This window comes from Geotrypetes seraphini, chromosome 12 (genome assembly GCF_902459505.1).
Source record: "Geotrypetes seraphini chromosome 12, aGeoSer1.1, whole genome shotgun sequence".
Lineage (NCBI taxonomy): Eukaryota > Metazoa > Chordata > Amphibia > Gymnophiona > Dermophiidae > Geotrypetes > Geotrypetes seraphini.
Window position 1 is genome coordinate 102,512,090 of NC_047095.1, and position 26,092 is coordinate 102,538,181.

A 26,092-nucleotide genomic window follows, 5' to 3' on the forward strand; every position below is an offset into this window, starting at 1 on the left:
GGCTATTTTTTCAGGTAAGGTTTCAATATTTTTGGTTGAGAATAAAAGTCCACGAGATTTGTTAACATTAAGAGAAAGTTTGTTAATGTAGAGCCAGTCGTTTATGGAATCCAGTTTATTGTTAATATTTTTAATGTCGGAAGTATTAGAAGTGTCGATTGGATGAAGGAGTTGAATGTCATCTGCATAGGCGAAAATAGTAAATCCAATAGATTGTGCTATAGTTAGGAGTGGAGATAGAAAGATATTAAATAGTAAAGGTGATGGGATAGAACCTTGTGGAACCCCATAGGTTTGAACTAAAGAAGTTGAAGTTTCGTTCATTGCCTGAACTTTGAAACTGCGTTCTGTGAAGTAAGATTTAAACCATGAAAGTGCAGATCCAGAGATACCGCAGTCTTTAAGTCTATTTAGAAGGAGAGAATGGTCAATAGTATCAAAGGCTGCTGAGAGGTCGAGAGATATAAGAAGGACAGATTTTTGGTGTTCGTGATAGTAGTGTATGGTTGATATGAGGCCTAGCAGTGACAGTTCAGTTGAATGAGATGAGCGAAAACCGGTTTGACAGGGGTGTAAAGCGTTAGTTTTTTCGATGAAATCAGATAATTGAGTATGAACGATTTTTTCTGTTAGTTTCGATAATAACGGAAGATTAGCAATTGGACGATAATTTGCGGGAAGAGAGGGATCAGAATTATGTTGTTTAATTTTTGGAAAGACAAGAGCAGTTTTCCAACCCGAAGGAACAGTACAGTCAGAAAGAGATTTAGAAATCATTTCCCAGATATATGGCCCAAAGTGGGAAAAAAATTTTTTAAGAAGAAAGGGAGGAATACTCTCTAGAGGAGTATTAGAAGTATTTAAAGATTGCAGGATGAGGAGTAAGTTTGTTAGCGATGGCATTTTAAAGGTTGAAATCGAGCTGAATGGGAGATATGAAGAATCATTTTGTGTATGGGTTAAGAGAGGAGGGGGGGTTGGTCCGAGAAGAGTTCTGATGTCTTTGATTTTTGTATCGAAAAAAAGAATTAATTCGTTAGCTGAAGGAGTGGAAGTTATGGGTAGTTTTTTTTTTGAGTATTTAGAGAGGGATTGAGCAAGATTAAAGAGAGTGGAAGAGTTACGGGTGGTTGATATAAGTTTAGTGTAATAATCTTTTTTTGCTTGTTGAATAGCGTTTTTATAATGAGTTGCTTTTTCTTTGTATAGGATAAGGAGATTGTTAGAGGGTGTTTTTCGCCATTTTTGTTCTGTAGAGCGTAGTTGTTTGCGAAGAAGAGTGAGATTCTCGTTATACCATGGTTGTTGTTTATTTTTGGGGGTTAGGTTTGAACTGGATTTCTTTTTTTCCTGTTGGGGTGCCAGGGAGTTTAAGAGGGATGTTGTAGAAGTATTCCAGAGAGAGGTTTGTTCGTCGAGAGAGAGGGAAGAAAAGTCTGTAAGGTTTAAGTTGAAGGAGTTCCCTTTTATAATCTCAGGGAACCCCTGCCAATCACGTCCTAAAATGACTTCAAAGGGAGCCTTGGGTATAATGGCCAGAGAGGTTCTATACACCCTATCTTTGAATCTTATTAGGGTGGATCTTACTGGATATTGTTTGATGTCCACATGAGCACACTTTATTCTCACTTTTCCTTTGTCCCCCATTCCTCCTTCTCTGGGGAATACCTCCCGCCAGAACTGATGGGCTATCATAGACTGATCAGCCCCAGAGTCCACTAATGCACTCACCTCCCGTCCACCCACTGAAACTGGTAGAAAATATCCCTCTCTCCTTTGGGTATCCTCTTCCGATACCCTACATGCCACCATAGAATACCCCCTTTCCTCACACTCCCTCTGACAATGTCCCTCTCCCCCACAATTAAAACACCTAACCTCTGTAGCTGGTGCAAACTTCTTTTGGCTATTACCCTGTGCTCTGGAAAATGTATTCCAGCTAGGTAACCTTACCTCAGATGTGTGTGCAGGGGTGGGTGTTGGTGGGTATATTCTATGCGCAGGTCTTACAATTTCTACCATCCTTTGGGCATCTAGGTAAGCTTCCATTACTGTCAGGGTTTGGGTAAGGTCTTAGCATCCCTATCTGCGCACCCAATTCTGTATATCATGGGGCATCGTTTCCAGGAATTGTTCTAGCACAATTTCTTCAAACAGAGCTCCGGGGTCTGTCAGTACTGGTTTCAGCCACCTTTCTGCCATTTTCGTGAGGCGTTGCAACAGTACTCTAGGCCTTTCCTTCTCCTGCCACTGCATTCCTCGGAAATCCTGCCTATAATATTCCCTAGTAAAACCAAGGAAGTCTAGGATGTGTGTTTTAATGGCTTGGTAATTACTAGCATGTCCTGGAACCAAGTTTGAAAGGCTGCCAGAAAAATCTCACAGCCTATTGGTCTGCTGGCCAACCTGCTGCTGTTGCAATCCTTCCAAAAGAGCTCAACAAAAGTGTCTTTCGGAGTGATTTGACAAAGGTTTAGCATATTTAAAGAGTTCTGCCCCATCATAGGCTGTACAGGCAAGCCCCCTAGTACCGTATTACTGGCTGGAGTGCCTGATGTGGCTTGTAATAGCTGTCCTATCGCCTGTGACTGAGCTTCCATCACCCGGACAAAGTCTTTGTGGTATCGCTCTGCCGCCTCCTGGCTAGCTTTCCAGAGACCTTGGTTAGCATCTATTATTTTCTTGAGGTCCTCGTTCTGTCTGTGACGCTCTTACCATTGCTGACAATGCTGATGACTCCATTCTGGACCTGCAACAAATGGAAAACAAACACTCGATCCAAGTGCAGTATCCTCACTATTTAATGACCCCCCGGTGCCACCCTCCTAGATCCTCTGTCTAGTGCGCTTACCGCGGCACAGGTGAGTCTTCGCCTTTGTGCTCCTTATAGGGTGTACCGCTCTTCTTCTGAGACCGCCTGGTCTCCGTCTGGTTCCCCTGGAACTCCAGATGTCATCCGGTTACCGGCTCTGCTCTTGGATGAGTCGCGCTGCTGTGCTCTCCTCCGCTGTAGACCAGCTGCTCCTTTGCAGGTTCTGGAGATGCTGTCCTGAAGACTGCATAATCCCAGGTTAACAGTAGTTTCCACTTGCTTGGTGCAAACCTGCTTTTCTTCCAATAACAGATTCCAATAAAGCGAAAATTTTTTTAAAAAAATTTCCACCTTGCCATGTCATTCTTCACTTGAAGGGGGCACCAGATCCCACTTCTGACACCATTTATGTCACACCCGCGCTCTGGCGCTGCGTTGCGAGCCCCAGGATCGTGACAAAGTTCTCTGGCCTGGCATGTCCTTTACTACCAAGGGACCCTTCAGGACTTTGCCTGGCTTCTTATCAGCCTAATAAGGGCATGCATAGGAAGAGTCCAAGTCAGAATGCAGTAAATGAAAGTTTTATTATGGTCACTGGTTTCATTAAGCAAAAGGAACAGGCTTCAGCTCAGCAGTTTCAAACAATCATTATCATGGGGCAAACATAAGCTGCTCAAACAGGGCAAAATCCTCAAAATCCATTGTCCTGTTTTTGGTAAGCCCCACCTTAGCCTTCAGTCCCCCTGCCTCTGGACTTTCTTAGTATTCCACTACACAGTCCTTTTCACCAGGGCAGGTCGTTTAGGCACATCATATATGGGGCATTTACAACGCCGCTTATGCTCCAGCAACTGTGCCAGTTCATGGGCATGTAAGCCCAGCAAAGGAAAACAAACCCTAACAAAAACTGAGCAACCAAAAACATAGCCAGCATGTCACATGGTTTCACCAGCTTAATGTTTCCTCACACACACTGTTGATCTGTAAAAAGTAATCCTCATTTGCACAAGTTTCCAAAGGCAAACTTAACACATCCCAGACTGGGAAGAAGTTTTCTTTCTGCTTAGTCTTAGCTCTGGGAACATGCAGGGCTCTCAGCATGTCTCCCTGCTGTGCCGTTAAGGTAATTAATTATGCACAGCTGTGGGGGAGGAACGTTCACCACTCAGCCTAGCAGCTAGCAGGAAAATACTTCAAAACATTTGTTAGCCTCAGAAATAAAGCTTTCGGGCACAAACTTAAAGTTTACTATACAAGGAGAGACATACAAATCCCCTTCAAAACAAATTCTTCTCTTCTCTGGTGGCTCCACAATTGTAGATAAAGGCACTACACATATCTCTTACTGTATGTCAATATCCATGGGCACCACCTTCGGTCCTACCAGACTTTCTTGTGTATCCATGGCTTCCCCTGGGGTTCCTTCCCAACTCTCAGGGGCAGAGGCAAGCTCCTCTGCATCCACCATCTGCCAGTCTGTAGTATCAGACTCCTGGGTAAAGATAGAGTGGCTGGCTCTCTCCCATTTGCCTCCATGCTACTTCCCACCTTAGTGTACTGCAGTGCCTCATTTTAAGCTGTGGAGAGACACTCCCCCTCAGCCTAGGTGGGGGAGGGGCCTTCCACACCCACGCTTGTTCCATCTGGCTAAGTGCAGGTTCTTTTCCAGCCTTAACCCTTGCCTGGATAGGCTGCTGGAAAGGGAGTAATCTCCTAACAGGCTTAGGGACAGGTTTAAACCGTGTGCAGCTTTTCTGCTTCAACTTTTCCTGCCCTGCCTCTTCTGACTCCACTTCAATGTCTGAGCAGTAGTCAGCTAACTTTGTAGTCTGTGATTCTACTTGGTCAGCTCTCTTGCAAAGGGGTATAGTGTATTTCTTCCTTATCTCTGTGGCAAAACCCAGACCGGACTTGGGTTTGTCATAGACAAAACCCGAAACGGACTTGGGTTTGTCACACCAGGTACTAGTGACCAGGAAAAGTTTATATTCATTTAAAATACTTCTGTGGTGCTATCCAAAGAAATTCATTTGATTAATTTTAAACCCCATGTTGAAGTGGGAGAGTTAATATGTAGCATTCATAATATAGCCACATGATGTGAGATCTCCTGCTGAATTGAAATAATCATGAAATGTATAATAATAATAATAACAGCTTATATACCGCAATACCGTGAAGTTCTATGCGGTTTACAAAAGATTAAGCAAAGGTACAAATTGACTGACTTCAAGAGGGGAAGAAGAAAGAGAAGTAATAAGACAGGATATTCATTGTTGAGGAGAAAAGTGATCAAAAAGACAGTTAGTCACTATTGAGGGGAAAGAGATAAGTGGATCAGTTGTCAAGATGTTTTAGGAACAGGTGTGTTTTTAGACGTTTCCTAAATTCCTCATAAGTAGAGGGCGAAAGTAATTGTAAATGTATCCCCCTGAAGCAAGCAAATCTTGGTGCTAATTGGCATTAATTAAAATCTTCATGTATAAATTTAGGTGTGGAGTTTGTGCTTAAATTTTACATGAGTCCAAAAATGGGGATTTGAAACAGGAGAGTTATGGTTAGATCAGGGGTATTTCTCAAGGTGACAAACATAGTTATAGAATAAGGTAGAATCCCCGCTTGGTTTAGATGGTGTAAATGGCCACACCTAATGATAGCTATGGCTCTCAATTCAATTCATGAAAAATGGAGTCTCAAAAGTATTCTCTGTCTCTATTTCTAGTTTCTGTGGAGTTGTTGGTTTTTTTTTTTGGAGGGGGGAGGGTTTTCTGGCTTATATTCATCCTGACTCTAAGAAACATTTATAGAATAGCTCACAGCAATAATTTTTTAAGCGCCAGTTATTGAATCCAGTACTTTAGGTATAAAATAGACATCCTATCAAAAATAGCCCTCTAAGTCCAATTTTGGACATTTCCTGCAAAACATCAAAAGTTGGAAGTACAAGAACAGCCATTTTTGAAAGCTGGACTGCTAGACATCCAATTTTCTTTAAATTCATGTACTTGGACATCTAAGTCATCAGGATGACCAAATTTATACCTCATTTCTTACCACAAAAATGTCCAATTTGGAAACTTCCAAATGGACACTATTTGGACATGGGAGGGGCTACCATTGTAATGGACTGGCCACTCACAAATTGCAACAGATAAGTGAAGCTTCTTAGAAGGAACTACTGTGAACTTTACATAAAGGGTACCACATATACATCTCACCATAACCCCCTTATAATTGATGGTGAGCCCCCTAAACTCTCCTCAAATCAATTATACCCACCAGCCATTTTGCCTGCAGGTGGTACCTATATGGCAGTAGTATAGTAGGGGTTTGGTGGTTTTTGGTGGCCTCACAGTTTCTACCCCAAATGTACTGGTTAAAGGGATTTATGGTCCTGGCTCTTCCTTTCTATGGTTCACTAGCCCACCTACTTGGCTACTTAAGACCTCTGTGTGATGCTTTACTAGGCTTTCCCAAAACCAGGTGCTGCTGTTCTAGATACAAATATATACTGATTCATTTTCACATGTTTTGGTGTTAGGAAGCATTTAGTGATCACTAGTGGAATGTGGGGGAACATTAATTAATCCCTCCAGTGCTCATCTGGTCAATTTGGGTATGTTTTTGACACTTAGATGATTCTCAAATTGGTCTACTTGAAATCATCTAATTTCCATCTAGGGCACCATGGAAAAAGTTTGATTATAGGTGCAGGATGTACCGGTATATGCCGACCTATATCCCACCCATAACATGCCTCCCAACATGCCCATTTCTACTCTGAAATCACAGTGACCACTTGGATGTTTTGATTAGTAAGTTGTCCAAGTGTCAATTTTTGTGAGTTTTTGGGTGTCTACGGTTCTTGATTATGTGCCTGATAGTAACAGTAGATGACTGCAAAAATGTCTATCCAGTCTGCCCAACAGTCAAATTCATATTAATTCGTGATTAAAAACCAACAATGAATGTGATACAAAATGTTTGATCCTCATCTTTTTTTGCTATTTCTGTGACAAATACCATAGGAATCCATGAGGCACTGTCTTTATATTCCATCCACTGAAGCTAAAATCAAAGCAATCTTCAGCCCATTTATACAATTTCTACCATAAAACAACCCAATTCTGAGGTTCAAAAATCAAGAGTTTGATGTTTCTTCAAGAAAAAATTTAGTGCCACTTTAAAATCAAGTTTCTGTTTTAAAGATGAGTGTAATGGTGTAGTCTTTGCTCTTACAGCCCTAACTTCCTGTAGATCTGTCATTAAAGATGGAAGAATGAATTGAAAATATAATATATGTATATTCTATTCTTTGTGCCTTCCTTCTCCCCATTCACTGGCTAGTCACATTATTTAATGGATTTTTATACTGTACTGTATACTGCACTTTTAGAATGGAATCAGAGAAGTTTATATGGCTGTTATGAAATAATTTTCCTAAGCACTTCAGGTAGTTGGTCCATACTTTAAGATTGTGCCCATCTGTCAGTGGGAGGTGATAGAGAGTGCTTTATCTCCAGAAATCCTGAAACAGAAGTAACAAGGTTGATAAAGGTCTTAACCGTAATACCTCAGCCCCACCACTCCACCGCTATGTAGAATTTCTAAAGCAGGAAGATATTGTGGTGCTTCATCATTGGTAATTCGGTATAGATCGCCGTATGTGTATTCATATAGATATACTCTTTATATATATTTTTTTGTTGTGTTTTTTTCAATAAATAAACTATATAAAAGTGTATAGGTGTATATACTTAACTTCTACACACAGCCGAACCTGGGAGCCGACCCGACATGTTTCGCACAATACGTGCTGTTTTAAGGGTCTCCCGAGGTCGCCGCAGTCATCCGCCTCACAAGTGTCAAGTCTGTGACAGACTTGACACTTGTGAGTCGGATGACTGCGGCGACCTCGGGAGACCCTTGAAACAGCACGTATTGTGCGAAACATGTCGGGTCGGCTCCCAGGTTCGGCTGTGTGTAGAAGTTAAGTATATACACCTATACACTTTTATATAGTTTATTTATTGAAAAAAACACAACAAAAAATATATATATAAAGAGTATATCTATATGAATACACATACGGCGATCTATACCGAATTACCAATGATGAAGCACCACAATATCTTCCTGCTTTAGAAATTCTACATAGCGGTGGAGTGGTGGGGCTGAGGTATTACGGTTAAGACCTTTATCAACCTTGTTACTTCTGTTTCATGATATTCTATTTTTGAGAGGGTTGATAATATACTTTTGACATACACTGGTATTTGGACTAAAGCTTATCTCCAGAAATGGCTTTAAAATTAGTTTTACTTATAGTTATAAACATATGGTTATGTATGCTTGAAATTACCTGTTTAATCTGGCACTACTTAAAATGCACCCCTCATTTTTTAGCTCCATCATTATCTGAGGAACCTCCATTTTAAGAATGGTCTGGGGGAAGAGATGTACCTGGATAAAAATGGAGACCTCACCACTGGATACGATATTTTGAATATGATTGTTCTTGCTGATGGGACATGGAAATATGAAGTTGTTGGACATTATAACCCCAACGCTCCCCCAGGGCAGGATTTCACCATTGATGAGAAGGCGATCATCTGGGAGAGTTCTTTCACTCAGGTTAGATTTAAGCGATTAAAGATGGTGATCCAAACAGGTATCATGAAACTTGTCTTAAAATGGTCAAACGAATGGTGTTTTTTGGCTTTATGGGCAAAACGTTAGCTTCCAGATTCTGTAAAGATCACTTAAAATGAAGTGCTGATCCCAGGTGTGTACATATAGTAATTAGTCAATTGGGATTAATTAGCTGTTACAAGCATGTTTGCCAACTTACTAGGAACAAACTCCTGGCTCATTTGAAATAGAAACAAAGTGGATGGGGCTTCATCTATTGCTTTTTCTCTGTGATTACAAAGGGCTAGATTCACAAAGCCTACTGATGAACTTCTGACCACATAGCAACCTCTTTATGACCATATTTCCCTGTGACCCGATTCTCTAACCTCTGTCCCGATCATTCTCCGATCCGCACATGCAAATGAGGGGAGAACGGCATTCAAATGATCCAAAAATAAGTGACTGCTTAGGAACAGTCACTGAGGTCCTTTCGAACTTCCCTGCCCTCTGCCACCCTGCTCTCAGCCCCGATCTCCTGCTCTCTCCTGCCTGCCCCGAATCTCTTGTTCTTCTCCTGCCTGCCCCGAATCTTCCATTCTTCTCCTGCCTACCCTGAATCTCCGTTCTTCTGCCTGCCTTGCCCCGAATCTCTCTTGCCCTTCCCCACACTACGAACCCATGGTTTTAACCTGTGGGTTAAAACCACAGGTTCACAAAGTAAAAAAGAAACAAAAATAAAAGTTGTTTTTTTTAAAAAAGGTTGCTGCTCTTGATCATATGCAGACCATCTACAGATGATCTGCTCATGCATCGGGATTGCTAGAAAGCAATCCCGACAGTCGGATGGGGGCAAGATTCCTATCACCCGTGCCATTTGTGAATCTAGCCCAAAGGGTTTTACATGTTTTAGAGAGGTACTTAATTTGGACAGGATACAATAAAGTATTATAGGGAAAGGGAAAGAAGGTACCAAGCCTCGAGGCAAAGCAAAATCAAAAAGAGGCACTGGAGATGTCAAGTCCAACCTTTAGTCACAAATGTTTTATTTATAGTTTATATCAAAGTTTAATAACGAGTCTTTAAAAATTGCTAGAACAGGCAAAGTTCCAAAAGACAAAGGCCTCCTTTTACTAAGCTGCACTAGGGCCTTAGAGCACGGAATAGCACATGCTAAATTGCCACATACGCTAGCCGCTACTGCCTCCTTTTAAGCAGGCAGTAATAATTTTGCTAGCCTGCACTATTGCACGCGGTAATTTTGTGTGTGCACTAAAACCGCTAGCGCACCTTAGTAAAAGAAGCCCAAAGTATTAAACAACTTTCCCAGAGCCACAAGGAGCTGCTGTGAGAATTGAACTCACAACCTCAAGGTGCTGAGGAAGCTTCTTGAACCATTTGGCCACTCCCCCACTCAGAAAGGAGAAGGCGTTCTTTTTCAGGAAGTAAGTGGGATGTGAGGGGGCATGATGCTGTTTTTATCTATTTTGAAATTTGTTGGCTGTTCTGCCTTTTTTAACATTTTTTTTTTATTTCACTGTTTTTGTTTTTAATCTGATGTATTATGAATATTCAATTATTGATTACTGTAACCTATCTTTAGATTAGTGAGCTCTAAATATTATTATATAACTTAATTAGTTTTTATAAATGTATATCCATGAAAGTGGTCCCATCTGATCTGAGGTTGGTCTAATCTGTCTATGCACTGACAAGAATCAACACTTTTTGGGTATTTTAAAAAGTACCTTCCTAAGCATTAAATATGCTGTTACAGATGATGACAATTTAAAAATAAATAAAAGGAACATTGCATTTCAGAAACAACTGTCCAGTATTAAATGAAGTTAAATATCATGTTTTCTCAATCCTCAGACACCTCCACAGTTCAGATGCACTCCAAGTTGCCATCCAGGTTACAGGAAATTAATCAAGGAAGGAAAGCCCGTCTGCTGCTATGACTGTATTCTGTGTGCAGAGGGAGAGATCTCCAACCAAACTGGTGGGTGATATCATGGAAAACATGGGATACAAATAAATAAAGGGTCTCTATTAGGCTCTCTGTTCTTGAAATTAGGGAGAGATGTAGATCTCCAAAAAGTGTAATTCAGTTTCAAGTTTAATTAAAATTGTATATACCACTTAACAGATATCTAAGCTGTGCACATAATAATAATAATTTACTTAAATATGGGGTGTCAAGTACAAACTAACAGACAAAGACATTTAATTTCATACATATGATAAGGTGCTGGAAATGCAATTATTGATAGGATAGAAATAAAAAAAGGTTAGTGCTGCTGGCTGGTATCCCTCTCATGGCTCCCTGATCATTTTATGAGGCCCTAAAGGACCCCACCTGGAAGCACTGGATGCTGGGTTGCTGTGGGGGCTGCCTGCCCCAATGTAAATTTTAGTGCTGCTGGCGGAGTGTTGAGAACAGAAGGTTTGACTCCTATTCAAATGGATATGGAACCAAACCTAAATGTTCTCCCTAAATATAAAGCCATCACTTTAAACGATGTATGGTTAACTGTCAATAGAATTGAGTCTTCACTACAAACTAGTTTTGAAATTGTGTCAATTTCCTCAGACACAACTGTAAAAATGAATGAGCATGAAAGTTAAATAGGAAATAAGTTAGAGAAATAAGATAAATCTATGGGTGGTTTACGGAGCACTGCTACATCTAATATTAAAGATAGTATATTTCTTCATGCTAAAATAGAAAAAATGGAGAATTATATGAGAGCTAAGAATCTTCGTTTATTAATTTTCTTGTCACACACTACCTATCTCCATTGGAGCTGTTAAGAATGTATTTGTGGGAGAGTTTACAATATACTAATGTGGATACCTTTGGTTCTAAGATGGCTGCTTCTGTCTGACTAAGTCAAAAATAGGTGAGGTGAGGATGATAGTACAGACAAAAATTTTCAGGGCTGAGAAGTCAAAGCAAATATATATAACACAGAGAGAAGACTTCTCAGGAGAAAGGTCACAAACGGATTTTTAGAAAAAGATTTAGTTACTATAAAGGACACTTAGGCATACACTCAGAATATGTATAGTCTGACCAAGAGCCAAAGCTCCTATAGCCGAACCCACCTTCCCATCACTGTGTATGGCTATTAAGTGTTGAAAATAAGGTGTTCTTCTGAAATATCTGACTGAATTTTTCAATGGCAGGAAGGATAAAGAAATCCTACTTAACTTAAATTTGTTAGGAGGTCCCGACATGGGCCATGTTTCGTGGTCTTTTTCAAGGAACCCAGAGGGAAGAAATGGAAAAAATTCCAATGCCAAAGAAAAGCAGGGTGATAAAGCACTGATAAAGGACAGCATCTGTGAGCACATCAAAAAAAATGGGCTGATGAAAGCGAGCCAACATGGCTTCTGCAAGGGAAGATCGTGCCAAACAAACTTACTGCACTTCTTTGAGGGGGTAAACAGCCAGTTGGACAAAGGGGAACCATTAGACATCATTTACCTTGACTTCCAAAAGGCCTTTGACAAGGTACCCCATGAGCGGCTGCTTAGGAAGCTGTGGAACCACGGGGTGGAAGGGGACGTATACAGATGGATCAAACACTGGTTGGCAGGCAGGAGACAGAGGGTTGGAGTGAAGGGTCACTACTCGGGCTGGAGGAAAGTCACGAGCGGAGTTCCGCAGGGGTCTGTACTTGGACCGCTGCTGTTCAATATATTTATAAATGACCTGGAAACGGGGACGAAATGTGAAGTTATAAAATTTGCGGACGACACTAAACTCTGTAGAAGGGTTAGAACTACGGAAGAGTGTGAGGATCTACAAAGGGACCTAAACAAACTGGAGGAGTGGGCGAATAAATGGCAGATGAAATTCAATGTAGGGAAATGCAAGGTCATGCATATAGGGAGAAAAAACCCGATGTTCAGCTACCAAATGGGGGGATTAGTATTAGAGGGAAGTAACCTTGAAAGAGATTTGGGTGTACTGGTGGATACAACAATGAAGTCAACGGCGCAATGCGCAGCAGCCGTGAAGAAGGCAAACAGAATGTTGGGTATTATTAAAAATGGTATTATGACCAGAACAAAAGAAGTCATCCTGCCGTTGTATCGGGCAATGGTGCGCCCGCACCTGGAGTACTGTGTTCAGTATTGGTCACCGTACCTCAAGAAGGATATGGCAATACTTGAGAGGGTCCAGAGGAGAGCGACACGAATGATTAAGGGCATAGAAAACCTTTCATACACTGAAAGACTGGAGAGGCTAGAGCTCTTCTCCTTGGAAAAGCGGAGACTCAGAGGAGACATGATAGAAACCTACAAGATCATGAAGGGCATAGAGAAAGTAGAGAGAGATAGATTCTTCAAAATTTCAAGACATAAAAGAACAAGAGGGCATTCGGAAAAATTGGTAGGGGATAGATTCAAAACAAATGCTAGGAAGTTTTTCTTTACTCAACGGGTGGTGGATACCTGGAATGCGCTTCCAGAGGACGTAATAGGGCAGAGTACGGTAATGGGGTTTAAGAAAAGATTGGACAATTTTCTGTTGAAAAAGGGGATAGAGGGGTATAGATAGAGGATTGCTGCACAGGTCCTGGACCTGTTGGGCCGCCGCGTGAGCGGACTGCTGGGCGCGATGGACCTCGGGTCTGACCCAGCAGAGGCATTGCTTATGTTCTTATGTTCTTATGATGTAGACAAGAAGATAATTCTAAAAAATAAGAAGAAATAACAACGCTTTAGAATAATGACTATTCATAAATTCAAGGCTGTGTATGAGAAAGAACAGTAAAAACTGCACAGGGAGGGTTCTTGCCATAAATTTAAGAAACAGCTTCGTGGCATGATGCCGAAGTTTCCAATGCTTCAATAGAATGGTGGCGGGACGCCGCGGGGTTTAAATGTCAAAAGGCTAATCATAACAGAGTCACATGAACAGAACAGCTGAGGTACACTGACAAAAAGCTGATGCAATAGTGCATTGTTATAAAAAGCAGAATCACTAGAGGGAGCCAGAAAACAGACTGAAAAAACAACTAAACAATCCTGAAAAGGAATAGGCAAAAAAGGGGGTTACAAAAAAGCATACCACTCAATTTCACTATTGAGGCCATTTGGGTGTAAAGTATGTAGTTTAAGAATTAGTCTTTGTTCCTTTGCCCATAAAGTGTGAGATAAATCGTCGCCCCTTGAAAGGTGAGCCACTTCTACAACAGAGAAGCACAAATCTTCAATAGTGTGCTCATTATGCAACCAATGCTGGACAAGTGGGGCTTCCAATTTTTTGTTGCGGATTTTGCTGAGGTGGATCCAAGATTATGAAAAAGATTAATTAGTTAGGAATATAATCAATTCTACGTATTCTAGTAATCTGCTGCTAAACAAAGCATGCATCACCTTACACTTATCCACGTTGAACCTCTTTTGCCATGTTGTGGACCATTTCTTGATTGTGTTTATGTCACGCTGCAGATCTTTGCAATCCTCCTGCATCTTCACTACTCTGAATAACTTAGTATAGTCTGCAAATTTAATCACCTCACTCGTCATGCCAATTTCCAGCTCATTTATAAATATGTTGAAGAGCATGGCCCAAGCACTGAACCCTGTGGCACTCCACTAGTGATGCTTTTCCAGTCCGATTATTTTCCATTTACTCCCACTTTCTGTTTCCTATCTGCCAGCCAGTTTTTAATCCACGTGAGTATTTCACCCTCAATTCAATGGCTCACAATTTTTTTAAGTAGTCGTTCATGCGGAACCTTGTCGAATGCCTTCTGAAAATCCAGATATACAATATCAACTGGATCTCCCTTGTCTATCTGCCTGTTTACTCCTTCAAATAAGTGGAGCAATTTGTCAAGCAAGATCTTCCTTTGCTGAAGCTGTGCTGGCTGGTCCTTATCAGATTGTGTCCATTAAGGTACTCAATGATGCGGTACTTTATCAGTGCCTATATCATCTTTCCCGGTATTGAGGTCAGACTTACCAGTCTTCAGTTTCCTGGAACATCCCCTCGAACCTTTCTTGAAGATCGGCGTAACATTTTCCACCTTCCAGTCTTCTGGAATCTTTCCTGATTTGATTGACAGATTGGCTATTAGTTGAAGTTTAGCTATAACCCCTTTCAGTTCCTTGATTACCCTCAGATGGATGCCATCCAGTCCCAGGGATTTATCATTTTTAAGCCTATCATTCTGCCTACATACCACTTCTAGACTGACCATCAACCCTGTCAGTTTCCCATCTTCATTTCCTGTGTATAGCCTGTCGGCTTCCAGTATGTTGTGTATATCCTCTTGGGTAAACACAGACACAAAAAAATGTGTTCAGTTTGTTGGTGATGGCTTTGTCGTCCTTTTGCACTCCCTTTATTCCATGGTCATCCAACGGCACCACTCCTTCCTTTGCGGGTCATTTCCCCTTAATATAGCGAAAGAACGGCTTGAAGTTTTTTTGCCTCCTTGGCTATTTTTTCCTCTTTTGGCCTCTCTTACTGCCTTATGGCACCTGTTTGACGCTGTTTGTGCTTTTTCCAGTTTTTGTCTGTTTTCGACCTTTTCCATTCCTTAAATGAAGTCTTCTTATCTCTGATTGCTTCCTTCATCACTTCAGTGAGCCACGCAGGTTCCTTGTTCTTTTTCCTCTTGGATCCCTTGTTGATATGCGGTATATATAGATTTTGTGCCTCGGTGACTGTGTACTTAAAAAGGGACCATGCTTGCTCTAGCATTATTACAGTGCTTATTCTCTTCTTAATCTTCTTCCCCATCATGAGTCTCATCCCTTCATAATTCCCTTTTCTGAAGTTCAGTGACATGGCCGTCATTCTGGATCGATGTTTTGCCCCTGTGTCCAGGTTGAAATGAATCATATTGTGATCACTGCTTCCAAGCATCCCTTCTACTTCTACATCTTGTGCCAGTCTGTGTAGTCCATTTAGAATTAAGTCCAGAATTGCATTTCCTCTCATATTTTCCTTGAAAAGTTGTTCCAGGAAGCAATCGCCTACAGCATCCAGGAACTTGGTCTCTCTACCACAGTTGAAGGTGCCTAGGTTCCAGTCTATCCCTGGGTAATTGAAGTCACCCATAATAACTGTATTGCCTCCCTTACAGTTGCATTTAATCTCATCCGTCATTTCTCCATCAATTTCATTGGACTACCCTGGGGTTTTTTAGTAGAGGCCGATCTTTTTTCCGTTCCATTTGTTCCCAGAATTTTGACCCCTAGAGACTCAGGGGTGTCAAAGTCGGTCTTTAAGGGCCGCAATCCAGTCAGGTTTTCAAGATTTCCCCAATAAATATGCATGAGATCTATTTGCATGCACTGCTTTCAATGCATAATCATTGGGTAAATCCTGAAAACCTGACTGGATTGTAGCCCTCAAGGACAAACTTTGACACCTGTGCTCTAACTTATTCTTCGTATTCTCTCCAGTAGACTCAATTCCCTCTTTGATGTAAAGGACAATGCCCCCACCTTTTTGAGCCACTCTGTCTCTGTGGTATATCTTGTATCCCGGTAGCACAGTATCCCAGATGTTTTCCTCATTCCACCATGTTTCTGTGATGCCAATGATGTCAAGGTTATCTTTTTGTGCCATAACTTCTAATTCACCTATCTTATTCTTTATGTAACCCCCTCCTCAGACTGAGGTAAAAGGTATCCCTCTTAAAACAAGATTTAATTTGTAGTCGTGAACACCGAGGGTTAATTTGATACCTTTCCCCAGGAGATGGAGTAAATTACATTAAAATATTATAAAATAATAAAATGTAATGCAACATGTAAATAAAAATGTTAATTAAACCATAAACAAAATAGATATAAAGAAGCACTAAGGATTCAAAATTTAAATTAGGAATAATATTTAATAAACAAATGCTGTATACCAAATCTAGACAAAAAAATTCTACTTCCCCTCTGTATAGTTCTTCTTTGATGTTTTTCAGGTTAGGGTATTTGAGGCTTTCTGTCCTTTCTGTGTAGGCGTACCACTTTGGCACACTGTTGCTAGCAGACTCTCTTGCTAGAAGACTCTCTCTTCCTGGAATCAACCTACTACTCTAACTAAAACCAAATGAATAAGAAAAACCCTATCCTAAATCTAATAACCCCCAAATTGCCTATAATAATTTCTAAATTAGGGGAAAAAAACAGATAATTGATGTTCCCTATACTTTTTCTCTCCCCAGAATTTCCTCTATCTCAAATCACACACACAAAAAAATCAAATTCTCAATAAACTTTACAGCAAAAATTCCCAGAAAAAGTTTTCTAAAGCAGTTCACAACTTTTTCTTCACCAATATTCTCTCACAACATTTCACAGGAATCTGTCACAGGACCTCTCATAAAATCTCCAAAAATCAGCACCAAAGATTTGTTACTCAGAAAATCTCTCAAACATTTCCCAGAAGATTCTCACAGGATATCAGCCTGAAACTTTCTCCAGAAATCAATACCACAGACTTGTTACACAGAGACAGAGAATTTCTCCAGAAATCAGCACCACAGATTTGTTACACAGAGATTGAGAATTTCTACAAAAATCAGGTTTCAATAGCAGTTTCACAACTTTGCTTCACCAATATTTCTCTTACATTTCAAAGTAATCTCACAGACAAATTTCCAGCATCAAACAGTTTCACAGATAAAACAATTCTTCATATCAGCTAGAAAGAAATATTTATTCCTTGGAAAAATACCAGAATCTATATATCAAACCTCAACTTCAACCAAAACCTCCAATTCCTATTCAAAATTAAATAAAACCAGCTATAATTATCTTCTCACAAGGCACAGAAACCAAAATACCTTCATACAGATCCAAGTCACCCTCCCAACTGTCAAATCTGACAGAATGTTCAAGCAGCTGATGCTGATCTCTTCACTAGGACAGCAAACCTGTGTAGGAGATCAGCAACAGACTACCAAAACTTCACCAATATAAAAAATATACAAACCAAACTTCTCAAAATAGAAAAAAAAAACCCCACAGGTTTTACATTCCAGATTTTCTTTGCTTTAAAACCCTTTAAAATCTTTTTTAAACCCTGTTTTTCTCACTCAGGTAACTTTTAAACTTTTAACCCTGTTACATTTAGGCTCCTTGTGTTCATGTACATACACTTAAGTTTGCAGCCTGCTACTTTCTTGCATTTCCTTCCCTCTTGTGTCCCTTTGAATCCATCAGGATTTCTGTCTTGCCTATGATCCAGTGAGTCTTCCCTGCTGTCTTTCTGCATGGAATCCTCCGGGTATACCGGTTCCCGAACCATCAACTCTCGGTTGACTGTGGGCTTTTCCCTTCTTCCTAGTTTAAAAACTTCTCAATTTCTCTCTTGATGGCCTGCAAGTAACCTCGCTCCATCTCCGCTGATGTGGAGTCCATCCTTCCTGAATAGCTTGCTCTTTCCCCAGAACGTCGTCCAGTTGCGCATGAAGTAGAATCCTTCTTCCTCACACCAGCGCCGCATCCACGTGTTGACTGCTTGCAGCTCCATCTGCCTCTTCTCGTCGGCCCTGGGTACCGGCAGGATCTCCAATAATGCTTCCCTCTGCGTTCTGGTCTTCAGCTTCCTTCCTAGCATCCGTAACTGGTCCTTCAGTACTTCCCTGTTGTAGTTCCTTTTGCTCACGTTGTTTGTCCCCACATGTATCACCACTGCCGTATCTTCCTGATGTATCTAATCACACTCAATTAAAGAGGAAGCAATTCCTACTGCTCAAACCTAAGGTTCTAGTGGTGGGTGCAACCTTTTTTCTAAAATTTCTTTACATAAACTTAAAAATGTAAAGTCAAATGGTGGCGTCAACTTCCCAGATTTTTAAAAATACCATCAGGCTTTTATCATGCGCCAGGGCACCTTATGGATTATCAATAAAAACATTCTTAATCCCCCATCATGGCTCCTTCTGGAGAAAAGTTTACTTGGCACCAACATATTAGCACTTACTCTATCAATATCCTTTCCACTAAACCAACAAAAACAGTTAAATTGCATCACTTGATCAACAAATGTTCTATATTATTATATATTCTTTTGTTTAAAAGATAGGGCCATCATTATAATGGTGGCAAGTCGACCCCACCAGGTAATTTTCAGAGGTGACCATCTATGTGTCAGAGTTAATAAATATTCTGTGTTTAGTCGTTCAGTATCCTTTAAAGTTATAGTAATAAGACCTAAATATTTCAATTTGCATATGTTCCAGATGAATCCAAAAGATACAATAGATTGTTTGTCTTCAGTGTAGTTTAAAGGCATGCCAGACTTACTCCCTAAATGGAGAAACCCTAGCAAGGACTGTAGCAGAACGTGACTTGGGGGTAATCATTAGTGAAGACATGAAGACTGCCAATCAAGTAGAGAAAGCTTCATCCAAGGCTAGACAAATCATAGGTTGTATCCGCAGAGGTTTCGTCAGCCGTAAGCCCGAGGTCATAATGACATTGTACAGATCCATGGTGAGACCCCATCTGGAATACTGTGTACAATTTTGGAGGCCACATTACCGCAAAGATGTGCTGAGAGTTGAATCGGTCCAGCGAATGGCCAACCGGATGGTCTCAGGACTCAAGGATCTCCCGTATGAGGAATGGCTGGACAAGTTGCAGCTATACTCACTCGAGGTACGCAGAGAGAGGAGACATGAGTGAGATGTTCAAATATGTCACGGGCCATATCGAGGTGGAAGAAGATATCTTTTTTCTCAGGGGGCCCACGGCAACGAGAGGGCATCCACTGAAACTCAAGGGTGGGAAATTTCATGGTGACACCAGAAAATATTTCTTCACCGAAAGAGTGATCGATCGCTGGAATGATCTTCCACTGCAGTTAATTGAGGCTAGCAGCATGCCACATTTTAAGAAAAAATGTGATTGGCACTTGGGATCTCTTCATAGAGGAAGGTAGGGGTGGGTCATTGGTGTGGGCAGACTGGATGGGCCGTGGCCCTTTTTTGCCGTCAGTTTCAGTTTCAGTTAACTCTAATTTGTTGGTGTTCAATTTGTATCCAGACCAGTGTGCATATTGCTTAATTATTTTGATGACTTGGGGAATAGATTCAGGTGTTATATAAAGCAGAGAGCTTAATTTTATCACCATTGTATCTGAAACCAATAATATCTGGTTGAGTCCTGATGACCACAAGTTCCAGTGCTAAATTAAAAAGTAATGGAATTTGCTTTGAATGCTCCAAGGTTTGCTACCCCAGTGACACTTAATAGTAGAGTGATATTGGGTGGGTACAGAATCATACCTTCAGGCCTTAGATTGTGAGAAAGGTCAGTTAGGTAAAAGTGTTTCAATGCTTCAAAGAAAGATTGGCCTAGAACTGTTTGATAGCTCCTCCAGGATTAATATGGAGAAAAGGTAAAGTAGGAGGCTATTCATTCCTGCGGCAGGCAGACCAGCAGGGTGAGGTGCCCACAGGGGTGGCTGCAAGCACTGAATTGAAGCAGCAGCCATGTTGCGAACAGCTTACATTTGTTTCGATATGTCTTGGATTAAGATGATGAACTGTTGTGAATAAGTTCCAAAAATAAACTGAATGTCTGAAGATAGCTGTGGAATATACTGTTTTGAATTCATACCACTGACAGGATTCTAGATTTCCTTACCACTCACCTTCCCACCCTTCCCACCATCCCAATAAGGTTTAGGAAATTTGTTTCTCTTACTTTCTTTGACCCACCCCTAGCACTAGGGGTCAAATTATCAAATAAAATTGTATCATCCTTATTTGGTAGACTGTAGTACCATGGATCAGAGCCTCTATTTTAAATTTGAGCTTGAAAAGCAACAAAAATGTCTGAGAATTGCTCATGCCCCCTGCCTAACCACCCAGAAACACCACTATTAAAGCTTGGGTAATCAGTATGAGCAAGAGAAGGGTTAGGTCTTCACCAGTGGAATGGGAGGGTTCAGGATTCAGATTGGGGGAATAGTTGCATTTTTTTTGTGCAATGGTCTGTGGTATCTGCTTGTGGGTAGCATGAGTGCCTATACTACCTGCTCTTACATGCAGCCATGTTATTTGTAGATATTAGAGTTAAAGTACCAGGTGCTAACTTAATACGCAGTTCAGTTCTTCACTCTCCATGCAGTTAGAGTGAATTAGACTGCTCTGTCTTGACTGAGTTGTGATGGTTATAAGGCTCATGATATTTAAGTGCACTTTAGTAAATAGACCTCATGATATATGTGAGATAATGAGATGATAATCTTCTTGTACAAGCTCTCTGGATGCTGAATGGAAGGGATCTTGTATCTCTATTAGCTTCAGCTGCAGGGCAACTAAAAGATCCCTCCCCTTTGGGCTACCTGCCTGGGAGCATCCTGTCTTGCTTCAGTTTGTTCCTGCAGCATTGCTTGGTTTCACAGTTAATTCTGCTCGTGATTTGTTTTCACTTTCTAGTCATATTTTGATTTTTTTCATGGATTTGCCCACGTGCTGCAGATCAACTCCATGCGAGTGATCCTTTGGCGGGAGATTGCAGACATGCTTCTGGAGGGTGCTCTGTAAGCCTGAAACTGCAGTAAGCCCTCTGGACAGCCTGCAGATTGAATCAGGTCTCCAGGTTCGGGAGTCATCTCTCCCCTGGTTCGTCCGCAAAGGGGTAGAGCGTAGGCTGCTGCAGTTCTGAGGAGGTATGCTGGGATTGGAACTGTGCCGCGTGTCTTCCCTGATTTCCCTGAGGGGTCCTGATGGTTGCGATCTGAGGTGGAAGGGAAATTGAGGCGGCCAGAAGATCTGAAATTCCAGTTTAATCAGCTCCTGAGGTATGATCTCCCTATGCTTCCACTGTGTAATGCTGGCTGCCTTTGAAATGCATTGAAGCACATGTATCGGTGTGGTCTGAGAGTCACAGAGTTTGCCTATTCTGGGGAGGTCCTCAAATCAGGGTTTTAGGGGGTTTCCCTGCATGCTCTAGTCCCCCCACATGTAAAATCCTAAAATCGCTGTTTTTAGCATTTTCCTGCGTTTTTAACGGCCATTTTTTATGTCAAAATCGGCACCCATGGCAGCCATCGTGGATTTTTTAAAAAAAGTTTTAAAAACTATATTTTTTGGACTTAGAAGCTTTGTTTTTGCTCCAAACTTCACAGATGGCCACCTCAGGACAGGATGGCATGGATTCATGCTGTAAATCCGGTGGATGACTTGCGGTTGTGCAGCCGCGTATTCTGTCTGCCATGGCCCATCAGGGGCATATCTGGTGTGTGGATTCCACACTTTCCTCCTCTGGAGAGGACCTGCTTTCCTCAGTTGCTGCCAGAGTTGCAATTCCAGGGTCCAGGACACCGCTATTGTGCGATGAGGGTGTTTTTGCATAAACACAAGCACAGTTCCAGGGAAAGTCTCATTGCTAACAAAATAAGAAGTGCCACTGCTGGGTCAGACCAGTGGTCCATCATGCCCAGCAGTCCATTCATACGGCGGCCCTCTGGTCAAAGACCAGCAACCTAACTGAGACTAACCCTACCAGAGCACATTCCTATTTAGCAGGAACTTGTCTAAATTTGTCTTGAATCCCTTGAGAGTGTTTTCCCATATGACAGACTCCGGAAGAGCGTTCCAATTTTCTATCACTCTCTGGGTGAAGAAGAACTTCCTTACGTTTGTACGGAATCTATCCCGTTTCAACTTTAGAGAGTGCCCTCTCATTCTCCCTACTTTGGGGAGTGTGAACAACCTGTCCTTATCTACTAGGTCTATCCCCTTCAGTATCTTGAATGTCTCGATCATGTCCCCTCTCAATCTCCTCTGTTTGAGGGAGAAGAGGCCCAGTTTCTCTAATCTTTCACTGTATGGCAGCTCCTCCAACCCCTTAACCATCTTGGTTGCTCTTCTCTGGACCCTTTTGAGTAGTACCATGTCCTTCTTCATATACAGCGACCAGTGCTGTATGCAGTACTCCAGGTGAGGGCACACCATGGCCCGGTATAGCGGCATGATAACCTTCTCCGATCTGTTTGTGATCCCCTTCTTTATCATTCCTAGCATTCTGTTCACCCTTTTTGCTGCCGCCGCACATTGCGCAGACGGCTTCATCGACTTGTCGATCAGAACTCCCAAGTCCCTTTCCTGGGAGGTCTCTCCAAGTACTGCCCCAGACATCCTGTATTTGTGCCAGAGATTTTTGTTACCGACATGCATCACTTTACACTTATCCACATTGAATCTCATCTGTCATGTTGATGCCCATTCCTCAAGCCTGATTATGTCACATTGCAGATCTTCGCAGTCCCCCTGCATCTTCACTACTCTGCATAACTTCGTATCGTCCACAAATTTAATCACCTGGCTTGTTGTACCTATGTCCAGATCATTTATAAAGATGTTGAAGAGCACAGGCCAAGCACTGAGCCCTGCGGCACCCCACTGGTGATGCTCTTCCAGTCCGAGTATTGACCATTTACCCCCACTCTCTGTTTCCTATGCTCCAGCCAGTTTTTAATCCACGTGAGTATTTCACCCTCGATTCCATGGTTCGCAATTTTCCAAAGTAGTCATTCAATGTCGACCGGGTCGCCCATGTCTATCTGCCTGTTTACTCTCTCAAAGAAGTGCAGCAAGTTTGTCAGACAAGATCTCTTTGCTGAAACAGTGCTGGTCCTTATCAGACCATGTCCGTCAAGGTGATCAATGATGCGGTCCTTTATCAGCGCCTCTACCATCTTTCCCGGTACCGAGGTCAGACTCACCGGTCTGTAGTTTCCCTGCTCTCCCCTCAAACCTTTTTTGAAGATTGGTGTAACATTTATCATCTTCCAGTCTTCCGGAATCTTTCCCGATTCGATCGACAGATTGGCTATTAGTTGAAGCAGTTCAGCGATGGTCCCTTTTAGTTCCTTGATGACCCTTGGATGGATGCCATCTGGTTCCAGGGATTTATCACTCTTAAGCCTATCAATCTACCTACACACTTCTAGACTGACCATCAATCTTGTCAGCTTTCCATCCTCGTTTCCAGCATATAGCCTGATGGGTTCCGGTATAATGCGTAAACCTTCTTCGGTAAAAACAGATGCAAAAAATGTGTTCAGTTTGTCAGCGATTGCTTTGTCCTCCTTTAGCACTCCCTTTATTCCTTGGTCGTCCAACGGTCCTACCGCTTCCTTCGTGGGTATTTTCCCTTTAATATATTGAGAGAACGGTTTGAAGTTTTTCACCTCCTTGGCTATTTTTCCTCGTAGTCTCTTTTGGCCCCTTTTACTGCCTTATGGCACCTGCGTTGATGCTGTTTGTGCGTCTTTCAGTTTTCATCTGTTTTTGACCTTTTCCTTAATGACCTTTTGACTCCTTAAATGAGGTTTTTTTGTCTCTGATTGCTTCCTTTACCTCTACAGTGAGCCACGCCGGTTCTTTTTTCTTTTTCCTCTTTGATCCCTTGTTGATATGCGGTATATATAGATTATCCCAGGACAAGCAGGCAGCATATTCTTGACTGATGGGTGACGGCACCGACGGAGCCCCGGTACAGACACTTTTAGAGTGATTGCACTCTAAGAACTTGGAAAGTTCTAGAGACCGCACCGCGCATGCGCGAGTGCCTTCCCGCCCGACCCCGACGCGCGGTCCCTCAGTTTCTTAGTTTCCGCGGAGCTAAGAAGTCGCATTTTCAACGGCTGTTGAAATATTTTTTCATTCGCCTTCCCGCTCGCGTAAACTTTTTCGGGTTCTTTTTGCCCTTCCGTTTTTCTTTCTTTTAAAAAAAAAAAAAAAAAAATTTCTCTTGTTTTTGTCAAGTTTCTTGATTTGACCCGGCGGGGCCTACTGCCATCATCGAGGCCTCGGCCTTCGATTTGGCAGAAGCCGTTTTTACGTTCATGCCCCCCCAGCCCGGGTTCAAGAAGTGCCAGCGGTGTGCACGGCCTATTTCCCTTACAGACCCGCACAACTGGTGCCTTCAGTGTCTGGGTCCGGAACATCAGGCCTCTACCTGCACCCGCTGTGCCACTTTGAAAAAGCGGACTCTCAAAAATCGAGAGATACAGCAGAGACTGCTTTTCGGCACCGACATGTCCGACCCCGCGTCTTCGGCGCCGGTCTCGGTACCTGTTTCGTCGGCACCCACCTCATCGACGCCACGCGATACCGCGTCGACGTCGCAGCATGCAGGTGAGCCGGCTAAGAAGCCTTCCCCGCTGGAACGTCCTCCGGTCTCCATTGCAGAGAGTCCAATCCTGCCGACCGTGAGGCGCCAGCGGAAGCGCTCCGCCCCTATTGAGGTGAGTCCCTCGACATCGGGTTCCTCATCTCCGGGGCGTCGAGCGGCACCGCAGGTACCGCAGAAGAAAAAAGCGGTACCGGTGCCCTCCCTTGATGATCGCATTGCGGCCATCTTGCAGGTACAGCTGAAGGAACAGCTCAAACAACTCCTTCCAGCTCTCCTGACACCGAGCCCTCCGGTATCGGTCCCCACTGAGCAACCGGTACCGATCGTGGAACAGCCAGTATTGTCACCATCCACTCCTTCGGTACCGGTACACTTGACCTCATCGGCATCGATGCCTGTCCTCGCACCGGAGCCTAGGTCTCATCACCAATCGGTACAGACATCGGCTCCGGTGCGACCGATAACATCGCCCGGTACCGCGTCGGTGAGGTCGGGTAAGTCGGTACAGAAGTCCCGACACCGAGAACCATCCACTCCTGAGTCTCGGGACCGTGGTCCCCATGTTCGAGACCCTGATCTGTGGGGCGACTCTGAAGAACCTCTTCAGTCAGAAGGGGAGTGTTCATCAGAGGAGGACGAGCCTGTTATGCAGGATATTTCCTCCAAACCTGATTCCACCTCTTTCTCTTCTTTTTTAAGAGATATGTGTGAATCTCTTTCCATTCCTTTGGAGGCTGAGTCTAAAAAGTCCAAAGCTTTTTTGGACGCTCTTGATTTTGACCAGCCTCCAAAGGAATTCTTGAAACTCCCTTTACATGACATCCTGAGGGAGACCTTTTACAAGAATCTGGAGACTCCTCTTACCATCCCGGGAGCCCCTCGCAAATTGGATTCCCTTTATAAAGTAATCCCTATTCCTGGTTTTGATAAACACAGCTCTCTCATGAGTCTCTTCTTGTAGAATCCACCCTCAAGAAGTCCTTAGGAGCTAGTGTCTATGCCTCTGTCCCTCCTGGCAGAGAGGGTAAAGCCATGGACAAATTTGGTAAGCGACTTTACCAGAATGCGATGCTTGCTAATCGTTCTGGTAACTATGCTTTTCATTTTTCGTTTTATTTAAAGCATCTCCTTACCACCATGGCTTCCTTTGAGCAGTACCTTCCTGTGGGGAATCGTGAGGCTTTCCATCAGTGCTCTTCAGCTCTTTTCCAGCTCAGGAAATTCATGGTAAGGTCTATATATGACACTTTTGAGCTTACCTCTAGAGCTACAGCCATTTCTGTAGCCATGCGCCGTTTGGCTTGGCTCAGAGTCTCTGAGCTTGATGTTAATCATCAAGACCGGTTGGCTAATGCCCCATGTTTAGGGGATGAGCTGTTCGGAGATTCTATGGACTCAACGACCCAGAAGCTCTCGGCTCATGAAACCCGCTGGGATACCCTTCTTAAGACCAAGAAGAAACCTCCACCTTCACGGCCATTCAGACAGCAAACGGCCTATCAGCGGCGTTTTGTGGCTCGCCCC

The 26,092-nt window shown here is 42.5% G+C and overlaps 1 protein-coding gene across 1 annotated transcript in view; it reads left to right on the forward strand.

Moving 5' to 3' along the window:
* The window catches only part of LOC117346196 (vomeronasal type-2 receptor 26-like), a 124,955-nt gene that overhangs the window by 80,333 nt on the left and 18,530 nt on the right, over positions 1-26,092 (forward strand). The window contains exons 4-5 of the mRNA XM_033915598.1: positions 8,219-8,446; positions 10,319-10,445. Of these exons, the coding sequence (XP_033771489.1) occupies positions 8,219-8,446; positions 10,319-10,445 (355 nt within the window). The remainder of the gene's footprint in view (positions 1-8,218; positions 8,447-10,318; positions 10,446-26,092) is intronic.